The 13,785-nt window shown below is 31.9% G+C and overlaps 1 protein-coding gene across 1 annotated transcript; it reads left to right on the top strand.

Annotated features, from left to right (window-relative positions):
- The first annotated feature begins 12,490 nt into the window (after positions 1-12,490).
- On the top strand, positions 12,491-13,346 carry LOC111900355 (kirola). Its single transcript, XM_023896227.2, has 2 exons — positions 12,491-12,726; positions 12,890-13,346. Exons 1-2 carry the CDS (start codon positions 12,540-12,542, stop codon positions 13,159-13,161), a joined length of 459 nt encoding a protein of 152 aa, XP_023751995.1. The 5' UTR covers positions 12,491-12,539; the 3' UTR covers positions 13,162-13,346.
- Positions 13,347-13,785: the final 439 nt, after the last annotated feature.

Here is a 13,785-nt window from a genome sequence, read left to right as displayed (position 1 = left end):
GTTGGGCTTTTGAGTTTTACGTGAAGTTAATGCAATTTCAAAATGTTAAGGGTCTATCAGTTCAACAATGAAAGTTAAAATTTGAATATTATTTTCTTTGAAAACATCACAAATTATCAAGTTATGCCTATTACTTATATTTATTTGTCACTTCTTCTCAAAAGATTGGTTTATTGTCTTGTAGCTAATTGTTGCTCGGAGATAACATGAAGTTGAAGAGGTTTGATATGAAAGAAATGCGGTTGCAAATAAGATGACAGGAAAAGTGGAACCATTAGAGCATCAAAGACTCATAGAAGAAGTTATACTGTCTACATACATTTATTTTATATGTCATTTTCAAAGAATTTGAAGGAAATATTGCTTACACTTGAAGATAATCTCAAATCTCATATTTTTCATCATTGTGCACTTAGCCCAACAATGGGCTAAATACAATAAGAGGTCTGATATGATATCTAAATACCATATCATGCAAAGCATGAGTTTCCTTCTAGTTTGATATTATTTTTTTTACTACCTTCTTGATATCTAAATACCAAAAGACGATGTTATAAAAGAGATGACATGACCGCTAAACAAAAATATCTAACTAAAAATATCGCTAACCAAAACTGTGCTAGAGTGATATCCAAAAAAGAAGACTCACTAAAAAAAAGATATGATTGAAAAAGACCGGTAAGGAAAAAAAAAAAAACAACCAAGAGTACTCGAAAAAGGTCGAAACAATCTATTCGTTGTTCGAAAAAAAACTAATATAAATAATAAAAAATTTGCCGACCGCTGAAACAAAGAAAGACCGCTGAACAAAAAAAGATAATATTCTTATTTATAAAACAAATTAAAAACTGCACCATCTAATCTATTTTGAGAATGGTTCACTAAAATTAGAGTTATTTTGGTTTTAGATTATTATACCGATCTATACAACAAATTAAGACACATTTCATAAAAGAAAACTAATCGTCGCAAATAAATTATTTTTTCGAAAAAAATTATTTGTCGCCTGCTAAAAGTAGACTAATTGCAGTAAAGAAACTATTCTAAAAACATGTCGAAAGAATATTAATCGTAAACAAATTTGTGTTCTGCGGTTGCATTGTTCGGATATCCAACTAGTGTGTATATATATATATATATATATTCCTATGCTAATTTTAATAAATTAATAAGTTTATTCTTCTATTGACAACTGTCATTATATTGGAATCCTAATTAATATTATACGTCTCTATCATGCCATTTGTCAACATATTAATTATCAATTTTAAATTTCAAATTTTAAATTTCTCATCCAAATTACATTAAATTTTAAATTTTAAATTATTTCACTTTAATTATGTGACATCCCCATTTTCACCTGATCCATACTCACGGATCTAAAACTACCGGATCCATACTCACGGATCTAAAACTAACCTCCTGATCTGATCCATACTCCCGGATTAATAATTGTACCCAATCCATACTCCCGGAATAAGGACAATTAACTATACCCTAATCCTGATCTGATCCGTACTCCCGGATCAATAACTGTGCCCAATCCATACTCCCGGACTAGGGACAATTAACTTAGTCTTAATCCATACTCCCGGACTAATAGCAAGTTTTATCTCTTTACCTGATCCATACTCCCGGATCTAAAACTAACCTCTTGGTCTAATCCATACTCCGCTGAATAACTTGATCAACAACAACAACATCGAGATCTCTCATCTGTTTATCACACATCAACTATCTACCAATGTTCTACCCAACATATTAGTAGATAAAAATATATATTTTTATACATAGTTTAAAAACCTGTATAGCATTCTCATTCAATACATATTCCACATAACAGATGACGCACACCCACATAACACGTATTTCATAGAGAATAAATCAGATCTATGAGATAGAAGAAAGTGAATATACATTCACACACATAACAACAAAATTATACACATAACACGTATTTCGTATAAAATACTTCATAAATATGCATTTGAAGAAAGTAACCATACACTCACTTGATTAGAAGATGATCGGACAACACTACGACTTGTAGAAGTAGTATTCTTCGGTAGATCTGGGAGATTTTCACAAAAATCGGGCTCCTCGCGGGCAGAGCTTCGGCTCGGGAATCGCACTTTTCGGGATCTTCGGGAATCTCGGGAGCGTAAAACTTCTTTCCAAACTTGGATATGAAATTCGGGATTTCGGGATGGCTTCGGGGGTTTAAACGCAGAGCTTCGGCACGAGAAAGAGAAGAAATAAGCAAATATGCTCGGAACCCTCGCACCCCTTTTATAGGAGGCTGAACTGCCTCGGTACGCTGGGTGTATGGGGTTACGCGGGGCGTACTCCGGAAATCGTCATTGCATGCGTATGCGAGGCACTCGAGTCTGAGGCTGGTCATGCTTCGCTGTACGCTGGGCGTAACCCGGATAAGTCCGGTGACTCCCCCCCTTCAGATAATATCGGGTTTAATAATTAAATTTATATTTTAATTATTTAATAAACTTCAAAAATTAATATCTTCTTCATACAAACTCTGTTTTCAACGTTCTTTATATCCACGCGTAGGTGAGACTACGCTCTACAACTTTCATTTAGACTCCGTCGGCAAATTTTGACTTTATTTTTATTATTTATTTTTAGTAGGTCGGGACAAGAAAACTCCGTTATAAATTCATAACTTCTTCATCCGACGTCCGTTTTCGCCTATCTTTTTATCGTTTCACTACAATTAAGGAGATCTTCGATTCTCGTTTAGATTGTTTCGGCTAAAAACTGCTTGGTTTCAAATCGAGTATCCGGGCTACATACTGCTATTCAAAACTTCAGAAAATCATAACTTCCTCTTACGAAGTCAGATTTAGACGTCATTTTTGACGCTTATCGTCTCTAAATTGACTAGCCCTGATCTACAAGCGTTACAATTATCTCCCCCTTAGGATGATTACGTCCCGGAATCATCAACGAAAATAGAACTTGTATAATTATCCCATACGCTATCTCTTCATCCTAGGTAATAACCGTAACTTCTATGTTTCCTCGAAAGAGTATTTTACTCTATGGATTTCTTGATCGCAGACGATGCTCAATCTTGACTCTGCTTATCGTACTATGTCGTACTTTTCAATCGTAACCTTCGAGTTACCAAATAAGTCCTTATTGTGGACTCCTTCTTCTTCTTAGGATAAATACTTTCCTTTATCTATTGTAACTGATCGATGGGTCATGTTCTAATGGCCTCTCATCACATGATGCAGCGCTTTGACTCAAGTCTCTTAGAGTTAAATTCCAAAATGGAATATCCTTCCTTCATATTCTAATGTGATATAATCACATTTCATCATGTAGCATTTCTAGGTACAACTTTATGAACAACAAGTGCGATACCAATGATCGCATTGACTTCAATCTTTTGACTTACGTCAGATGTTACTTCGAGCTTGGTTCTCCGAACCACGTAACATACTCACCGTAGTCGGACTCAAATTGGATATGACCGCTAACAACAACTATCTTACTAGTCATTACCGAAACAGTGGTAAGGACACACTTGAACAGAACGGAATCAATTACTAGCTTCTTGGTAACCTTGTGACTTTCCCTGATCCAAGTGCGAGTCCTGTGCTTTCGGTAGTATATGCATCTACTACCTTTCACACCTACTCATACTCGTCTCAAGTATTGTCCCGCAGTCGACCAAGTCACCATACAAGAAAATCAGACAATCATTCAACACATCAGTTAGCAAAACTAGGGTTTATATTAATTCCTTGAAACGATTACACAAAAGTTCAAGTTCACCCAATACTATGCCTCTAATAGGCTACACCACATGTTACTTTTCATATTGCTACTTTATAACTTGATCTTTAGATATAAAATCCTTATTCCTGATTCCTTGCATTGCCATCTGCTTCATCAAGGATCATTTGAAATGCTCTTGCCTTTGGCTTTGGCGGCACATTTGGCTTTGTAATCTCTTCCCTTCTTGGGCAGTTTTGTTTGAAGTGTCCTTCTTCACCACACTTAAAGCAGGCTTCTCTTTTGTTTGGGCATTTGCTGGCGTAATGACTAGTCTTCCCGCATTTGAAGCAAGTCATTTCTTTAGAGCATTTCCTAATGTGCTTCCTCTTGCACTTGTCACACCATTGTGCTCCTTCTTCAAGCTTCTTCGAATCAGACTTCGAAAACTTTCTCTTCTCATCGGACCTTGAAGATCCTTCAATCTTTATTTTCTTGCCCAACTTGATTCTCTCCAGACCCTTTTTCTTTAACTGGGTCTCCACATTTCTAGCTGCTCAGATTGTTGTCTTAAAAGTAGTTGCCATCTTGACCGTTGGGCCAAAGTCAGCAGGCAGTCCATTTGTGAACCTCTCAATTTTTGAGAGTTCAGTTGACACTAAGTATGGAAATAACTTCATCTTTTTGGTAAATGCAGTGGCATAATCATCAATGCTCAATTTACCTTTCTTCAGGTTTTGGAATTCATTGTTCAGATCAATCAGATCTATCTCTGAGCAGTACTACATCTTTAACTGCTCCAAGAATGATTCCCAAGACATTCTTAGGGCTTCCCCTCGTGGCATCATATCTGCCAGTAACTTCCACCAGCTCAAGACTCCGGTCTTCATTTGTCTAACTGCAAAGACAGTCTTCTGTTTGTTGCTACAGTCGCAACCCTCAAACACCATCTCCATTTCGGAGATCCAGTCCATAATCTCAACAGGCTTTGGGCTTCCAGAAAGACTTGGCGGCTTGACGCCCAAGAAATTTTTATACATACGCCCATCCCTGTTTCTTTCCCTTTCCAGGTCATTCCTTTTTGCCACTGGGGGTTTTGCTTGTCCAACAGTCCCACTGTAGTTACCTCCCTCCGACTGCCCTCCATTCACTTCGGGCTCTTCCACTTGAAGTGACAGTTCCTCACGATTCTGTTGGAGTAATCACCTTGTCTCCTCCATTTGGCGATCCAACATCATCTGCATCATTGCTTGCACCCCAGCCATCGTCATTGGCTCTGTGTTGCTGCTACAACAAGTGCTTGCTCAATCACAGGGGGTTGATTCCTGTCTTTGTTCACGTTTCCAACTCCACTTCTAGTTCTTACCATTTTTGATCTACACACCGAATATGGTGAATTTAGATCCTCAATCACGATAGATAATTAATTCATCCTTATCACTCCGAAACGTTTACATGATAGTTCTAATATCGTAGTCGTACGCTTAGAATCCTAAACACATAAGGTTTCCAGATCCGGTCGGCAATAGACCATGGATCCGAACAAATAATAGCATTGATATAGCTATCTCACAAAACATTTAGCACATAAAAGCATCTTATGCATCATTCCTAAAATAAACTAGTGCTTGTGTCAATTTAGGTGTACTACCTAACATATTTTAGACACACTCCTCACAATCATTACTTAGCATTCTAAGTTTAAGTCTAGAAATTTCCTACAATTTCCTAGTTCGCTTACACTAATGCTCTGATACCAACTGTGACATCCCTATTTTCACCTGATCCATACTCACGGATCTAAAACTACCCGGTCCATACTTACGGATCTAAAACTAACCTCCTGATCTGATCCATACTCCCGGATCAATAATTGTACCCAATCCATACTCCCGGAATAAGGACAATTAACTATACCCTAATCCTGATCTGATCCATACTCCCGGATCAATAACTGTGCCCAATGCATACTCCCAGACTAGGGACAATTAACTTAGTCTTAATCCATACTCCCGGACTAATAGCAAGTTTTATCTCTTTACCTGATCCATACTCCCGGATCTAAAACTAACCTCTTGGTATAATCCATACTCCGTTGAATAACTAGATCAACAACAACAACATTGAGGCCTCTCATCTGTTTATTACACATCAACTATCTACCAATGTTCTACCCAACATATTAGTAGATAAAAATATATATTTTTATACATAGTTTAAAAACCTGTATAGCATTCTCGTTCAATACATATTCCACATAACAGATGACGCACACCCACATAACACGTATTTCATAGAGAATAAATCAGATCTATGAGATAGAAGAAAGTGAATATACATTCACACACATAACAACAAAATTATACACATAACACGTATTTCATATAAAATACTTCATAATTATGCGTTTGAAGAAAGTAACCATACACTCACTTGATTAGAAGATGATCAGACAACACTACGACTTGTAGAAGTAGTATTCTTCGGTAGATCTGGGAGATTTTCACAAAAACCGGGCTCTTCGCGGGCAGAGCTTCGGCTCTGGAATCGCACTTCTCGGGATCTTCGGGAATCTCGGGAGCGTAAAACTTCTTTCCAAACTTGGATATGAAATTCGGGATTTCGGGATGGCTTCGGGGGTTTAAACGCAGAGCTTCGGCACGAGAAAGAGAAGAAATAAGCAAATATGCTCGGAACCCTCGCACCCCTTTTATAGGAGGCTGAACTGCCTCGGTACGCTGGGCGTATAGGGTTACGCGGGGCGTACTCCGGAAATCGTCATTGCATGCGTATGCGAGGCACTCGAGTCTGAGGCTGGTCATGCTTCGCTGTACACTGGGCGTAACCCGGATAAGTCCGGTGACTCCCCCCCTTCGGATAATATCGGGTTTAATAATTAAATTTATATTTTAATTATTTAATAAACTTCAAAAATTAATATCTTCTTCATACGAACTCTGTTTTCAACGTTGTTTATATCCACGCGTAGGTGAGACTACGCTCTACAACTTTGTATTTATTTTTAGTAGGTCGGGACAAGAAAACTCCGTTATAAATTCATAACTTCTTCATCCGACGTCCGTTTTCGCCTATCTTTTTATCGTTTCACTACAATTAACGAGATCTTCGATTCTCGTTTAGATTGTTTCGGCTAAAAACTGCTCGGTCTCAAATTGAGTATCCGGGCTGCATACTGCTATTCAAAACTTTAGAAAATCATAACTTCCTGATACGAAGTCAGATTTAGACGTTCTTTTTACGCACGCTCTCGGTTTAACGTATTCTAGGACTTTCATTTAGATCGCTAAGGCTCAATATCGCTCTAACATAAATTTACTATTTACGTCGCGCTGCGTCGTGTCCGTTCTGTCGCGAAACTTCGACAAGTCATAACTTCTTCGTTATAACTCGGATTTTTGCGTTCTTTATATGTACGAAATCCTTGTAACATATACTAAAACTTAGTTAAGATTATTCATTCTAAATAATCTTCTATCAGAAGTCATTTTTGACGCTTATCGTCTCTAAATTGACTAGTCCTGATCTACAGACGTTACAAATTATACTAAATTAATAACATTATACTATTAAAAAATAAAATAAAATTAATACGGATTAGAAGGTGATATAACTTCCCGTATTTATTTAAATCAACAATTATAATTTTATATAGCTAAAAAATATTTCTTAAGTAATAATTTATTTACAATAATTGATTAATAATTTTAATTTTTTTAATATGAAAGTGTAATTAATTTTATAACCGTGGTTCTTACGAGTTATAAACTAGTGTGTGTGTGTGTGTATATATATATATATATATATATATATATATATATATATATATATAATTTCAATAGAGAACCATTATTAATTAAAAAAAGTAAGAAACCAATCCAAAACGTCGAAATTTAAAACGATCAACGGCAAAATTAAGGGTTGTAGATTTTTGCAATTGACGCACTTGCACTGGATTATAACAAAACTTACTTCATTTTTTTTGTTTAAAATTTTTTTTAGGCCATGTTTTTTATCAAAAAAAAACCAAATATACAATTGTTCACGATTTTCCGTTATTTTTCCATAGAGATCCATGAAGATATATAAAAAACAAACTTTTTTTTTGCTGAAAAAAACTTCATTTTTTTTGTTGAAAAAGTTAAGGTCTATTTTTTTATAGAAAAAAAATAATAAATATATCAAAATTCATACTTTTAGTTACTTTTTAAACATAGATTCATAATCATGTTAAAAAAACAAACGATATTTCTGTTCATATTCATATTTTGAACCTGTTCAGATTCACATTGTGAACCTTCTCTGATTCACATTTGAATCATATGTGATTCATAAGTGAATCGCATGTGATTTACATATGATGTCATATGTATTCATATGTGAATCTAACGATTCATGTGTCAATCACATAAAAATCACATATGTATTTTTGTGAGTGTTTTAACATCAATCTATTTTTTTTTTTAATTTTCTTGTAGATTTGGAAGAAATTGTGGGGAATATAGAAGAGGAGAAAAACGATAAATTGATGAAAATAAGGAAATATTGACACAAACACATTAAAACAGTTTGAAATTTGTAGCATTTTCTTATTTTTTATATTTTATTTTGTATCGAATAAAATACTTGTACTACTATGCTTATAGATTAATTAATAAAAATGTGATTTTTATGATTTACTTACGAATATTGTAGTATAAGAAATATGCATATATGTATATGAAAAAATATGCATATATGCATCTAAAATTTTGATTTTATTGTTAAAAAAAGGGTTAAAATTATAAAAGCTCTAAATTTTTAACGCGTAACTGGAAAAAGCTCTGATATTTTTTTTATTATTACTGTGGCCACAACTTTCTTGTAGAATTATCACTCTACCTCACTTAACGAGTTTCATGGTTAAGTTTGTTAACTTTTTTGCCAAATCAGTCCTAAAAAGTTCAAATTTAGTCTCTGGGGTTTGAAAAAAATTACACCACATGGTTTCTTAACTTTATTTTTCGTTTTTTGTATATACTTTATTTATTTTCGGTTTTTCTATAAATATATGTAGATTTTTAATTTTCTATTATATATATATATATATATATATATATATATATATTACTTATTTTCATTTTTTAACTTTATTTTTCAACAATTTTTTAAAATCTTTTTACCTTTTGTTTTCTATTTTTTAGTGTATATATAGAGTATATTTGAGTTTTTTTAGGTTTTTTCATATTTCTTTTCGTATTATATTTTATTTTTTTTTCATTTTTTTTTCTTATTTGTTTTCCAATTATTTGTTTTTTTTTTGTTTTTTTTTGTATTTTTATCTTTTTATTGACATTTTTTAAAAAATATAAAATGTATTAATATATTAGAGTATATTACAATTTTGATAATTTATAGTTTTTGTAATTATTTTTTATTTTTATTCAAGTAAATAAAGTTTTATATTTGTAATTTCGGTCCAACTTATTTTTTTCTTTTTTTTTTCTTTAGTGCTATTATATTTATGTTACGAAAAAAATGAAAAAAAAATAGTTTGTTTACTAAGAATTAGTGTTTCAATGTGTTATACAACTTGCAAATTAAATCATATTTCTATATGTGATATAAATAGATTAAATTCAAGATAATATTTTTCAATTTGATAATAGACTATAAAAACAAAAATAATGATAATAATAGTCGATCTTTATAAAAAAAAACTTGTTATAGTAATTTATATTGAATTCAAGTTCGTTTACTTGAATCAAAGTAAATAAAAACATTAGAAAAACCATAAATAACTAAAATAGGAAAAAAAAATAGAAAACAAAAATTGTAATACGAAAAAACCTTAGAAATAATATTAGAAAACCCATAACTAACAAAAAATAGAAAAAAAATAAAAAAACAAATTAAAAAATAAAATATAATACTAAATGAAATATGAAAAAACCTAAAAAAAACTCTAATATACTTTATATATACACTAAAAATAGAAAACAAAAGGTAAAAAGGTTAAAAGAAATTGTTGAAAAATATTGTTAAAAAATGAAAATAAATAAAGTATATATATAAAAAGAAAATAAAAAATGTACATATATTTATAAAAAAACCGAAAATAAATAAAGTATACAAAAAACGAAAAATAAAGTTAAAAACTCATGTGGTGTAATTTTTTTCAAACCTCAGGGACTAAATTTGAACTTTTTAGGACTGATTTTACTAAAAAGTTAACCAACTTAACCATGAAACTCGTTAAGTGGGCTAGAGTGATAATTCTACGAGAAAGTTGTGGGTACAACAATAAGAAAAAAAATATCAGGGCTTTTTCCAATTACACGTTAAAAATTTAAGACTTTTATAATATTAACCCTTAAAAAAAGAGTATTTTTTTAAATAATATTTTAGTTTTTTATATTTCTATTTTTTTAATTTTTTTAATTTATGGATTTTAAAAAATTTACTTTAAAAAAAATGCAATTTTTTGTGAAAAAATTGCAGTTATTTTTTTAAATGCAGTTTTTAAAACAGAATTCCAGTTTGTTTTTGAAAAAAAAAATGCAACTTTCTCTGAAAAAACTTACAGTTTTTTAAAAAATTACAGTTTATTATTTAAGAATGAAATTTTTTAAAAAAACTTACAATTGTTTTTTTTGAAAAAATACAGTTTTCTTTAAAAAAAATTACAGTTTTTTGAAAAAAAATGTTGTTCATTTATTAAAAAATTGCAGTTTTGTTTTAAAAACAATTTTTTTTTTATCTGCACTTCTTTTTTAAAAAAATTGATAAATATTTTTTTATTAAAATCCGAAAATTTGATTTATTATATAAATTTTTTAAACATTTATATTAATATATTCAATAACACAAACAATTAAACATTAAATGAGATTGGTAAGATGACGATCATGTCCTTAATGAATTAATTTTGATCCCACACTCCACTTTTAGTTCTCGGGTTCTCGTGAAACTATGAGTTCTCAACCGATCACACACACATACACACACACACACACACACACATATATATATATATATATATATATATATATATATATATATATATAGACACACACACACACAACGTAATTTACTGTCGGTCCTATCGGGTTGCACAATTTACATAGTGTAAAATTGTCTATATAGAATGATATATTTAAAATAGTAAGTGTATTAATTAAATTATAAGGCTAACCGGTATGGGGAGAGTTTTACGTGTCTTTGGCTGAGGTGGCTCGCCTCCCCACACGTGAACACCGACCCCAAATCCGACGGGGTGCGCGTGACGTGGCTCCGGAGACGGGACGAAATAACGAATGAGAAGGCTTCTTTTTGTAACAGGTGGATTTTGGTGGGAAACGGTCTTTTGACTGTTTAAAAAAAAAATAAAAAAAAATTATATTTTAAAATTTAACCAAATTCAACTTCACCTATAAATTACCTTTTATTCTATTTACAATCTACATTTAAAATAGTACTCTCTACATTTATTACCATCTACAAAAACAAACATCTCTTATTATTTTTTGTAAAGAATTTTAAGATTTTAATTTGTGTTTTTTATATTAATGTAACGTGTTTTTAATTTTAATGTAATTTATGTTTTTTTATTAAAATTTTGGTTGTTATTTAAATTATTGTTTTTATTTAAATTATGGTTTTTATTTAAATTATGATTTGTATTTTGTTTTTTATTTAGTTTAATGTTAAAAAAATAAAAAATAAAAAATAAAAAATAAAAAAGAATTTGTGTAGTGGTAACCATTTCCAATGTTTAATGGGTTGGTGGTGAAGTTTACATGACACACATGTGGTACCACTTTTTCGGTGGGTTGCGTGTGACCAGTGGTTAGAGCTTTGATTAAAATTAAAAAAAAAATCACATTTGAGTATTAATCAGATTATCAAAATCACATTTGATCAGAAGTTAGAGTTCAGATTAAAATTAAAAAAAAATCAAAGCATTTGTTCAGAAAGGAAAAACGAGAAGCGGACTTGCAAAAGCAGTCGGAGGCGGAGTTGCTGCAGGCGGGGTATCGAGGTGTAGTCGGAGTTGCTGCAACGGAGGAGTCGAGGTGTAGTCAGAGGCATGCAGTTGTGTACAATCAGTTTACGTCTCACATAAGTGAAGAAGAAGTGATGAACAACAAAGGGGAAACGACTTCGAGAATGAGGATGCATCTTTTGCTATTAGGGTAAGAGAAAGTGAGAAACAATCAAACAACTAATTCCGTCTGGACTGTACTATGGGATTAGAAAATAGGCACTTCGGATTTTTCAATTGGAATTAACTTAGTATTGGCTTGTGGTAATTAAAATATTAAATGTTGTGGTTTATATTTTATTACTTATAAATAACAATTAATATATAATAATATAAAATAAAATTACATATATAAAATTAAATTTTATATATATATATATATATATATATATATATATATATATATATATATATATATATATATATATATATATATATATCTTACGGTCGAGTCCGGTGTTTATACTATTTGAAATCTTAAAAACCATAATCCAAACCGTTCACTACGGTTTGAAAAGTTTGAAACCTAATTTCAAACAGTAATGAAAAATACAAAGCGTAAAACAAAATCGATGACCGGTTTGGCAGGTTTCACGGTTTCAAACCGAGCCGCGATCACCGACCACTCACCAAAGCCTAAATGTTGGAGTTTGGTGGCCAACATTTTCTATATAAAGTCGGCCATGTATTTACCTGGAACTCATCAACGATCTTGTAAAGAAGTGGGCTTAATTAGGGTCGCGGCATTAATAGAACGATGGCTCTATCAGGAAAATTAATTGGTCATGTAGAGATTAGTAGTAAGGGAGATGTCTTCCATGATCTCTTTAGGCACAACCCACATCAAATTGTTGCGATATCCCCTGATAAGCTCCATGACTGTGAACTGCATGCTGGTGAGAGGGGGGTCGTTGGATCGACAATCTGTTGGCACTACACTCTTGGTACGTAATATGCCAAACACTATTTCTGTTTATTTATTCATACATACTTTTTCCTCAATAATCTAGGGTCTTTGATAGAGTTGGATTTGTATAGTATATCATCATCAGTTCAAAACTATACCGTGATTAACGGTAATTTCAATTTTTTGTATATGAATTACAGAAGGAAAGAGGAAAACTTCTAAGCAGATAATTGAAGCAGTGAACGAGGAAAACCACATGATTGTGTTTAAGGTTATTGGAGGAGATCTGGTGGAGGAGATATACAAGACCTTTACAATCATATTCCACGTTGAACAGAAGGGTGATGGACAGGTGGCTACTTGGACCTTGGAGTTTGAGAAGCCAGATATAAGTACACCTTATCCAACTTCCTTGATGGACTACCTTTGCAATCTTGTGAAGGACATGGATGCCTATAGCAGCACTAAGTAGTTCTGCAATTTCTAATCAAAGATGGTAATGAATGGAAGTTCTACTTGTGTGTTTCTCCATTCAAAGAATAAATGAAGATGGTGAATAAAGAAACAATGTGCTTGTGTATTTAGTAATTATGAACCTTTGTGATGTGGTGTGATATTATGATACATACATGTATGATTATTCTCCTTTCTCTGTGATTTTTGTTGTTAGAACTTAGAATGTGTCGATCCCTAAAATAAATCATTCCGAGGTGTGTGTTTGTCTTATTACCAACATATGTAACATGAGACATAATCACATAACTATAGATCTCTCATCGTACACATGTCAGGACTTTTATATCAACCCGAACAAGCATCTTTAATCCAATTATACGCTATATATTAGAAGAATCTGATCTAAGAAGTATGAAATATAGCATCTTTTGAAAAAATATTTGAAGTTGGTAAATTTTAACTTTTTAGGGGTCTATTTAATCATAACAACGACCGAAATATTCAAGTTTTTCTATATCAAATCTCTAGTTACTTTTTATGTAAATCAATCTTGTTATATATTTCCATATATTCATGTTGTCCACTTTAATTTTTCGATCTTTGCAATTAAAGATCTTGTTAACACACCCACAAGAAGCAT

Source organism: Lactuca sativa, chromosome 4, assembly GCF_002870075.4.
Source record: "Lactuca sativa cultivar Salinas chromosome 4, Lsat_Salinas_v11, whole genome shotgun sequence".
Lineage (NCBI taxonomy): Eukaryota > Viridiplantae > Streptophyta > Magnoliopsida > Asterales > Asteraceae > Lactuca > Lactuca sativa.
This window is presented reverse-complemented; position numbering and strand designations above follow the sequence as displayed.

What these genes read in the sequence shown, in the direction of transcription:
- LOC111900355 (XM_023896227.2), top strand. Translation starts at nt 12,540, where the DNA reads ATGGCTCTATCAGGAAAATTAATTGGTCATGTAGAGATTAGTAGTAAG. An exon ending in CTGTTGGCACTACACTCTTG is followed by an intron (nt 12,727 to 12,889) that starts GTACGTAATATG and finishes TATGAATTACAG; the next exon opens with AAGGAAAGAGGAAAACTTCT.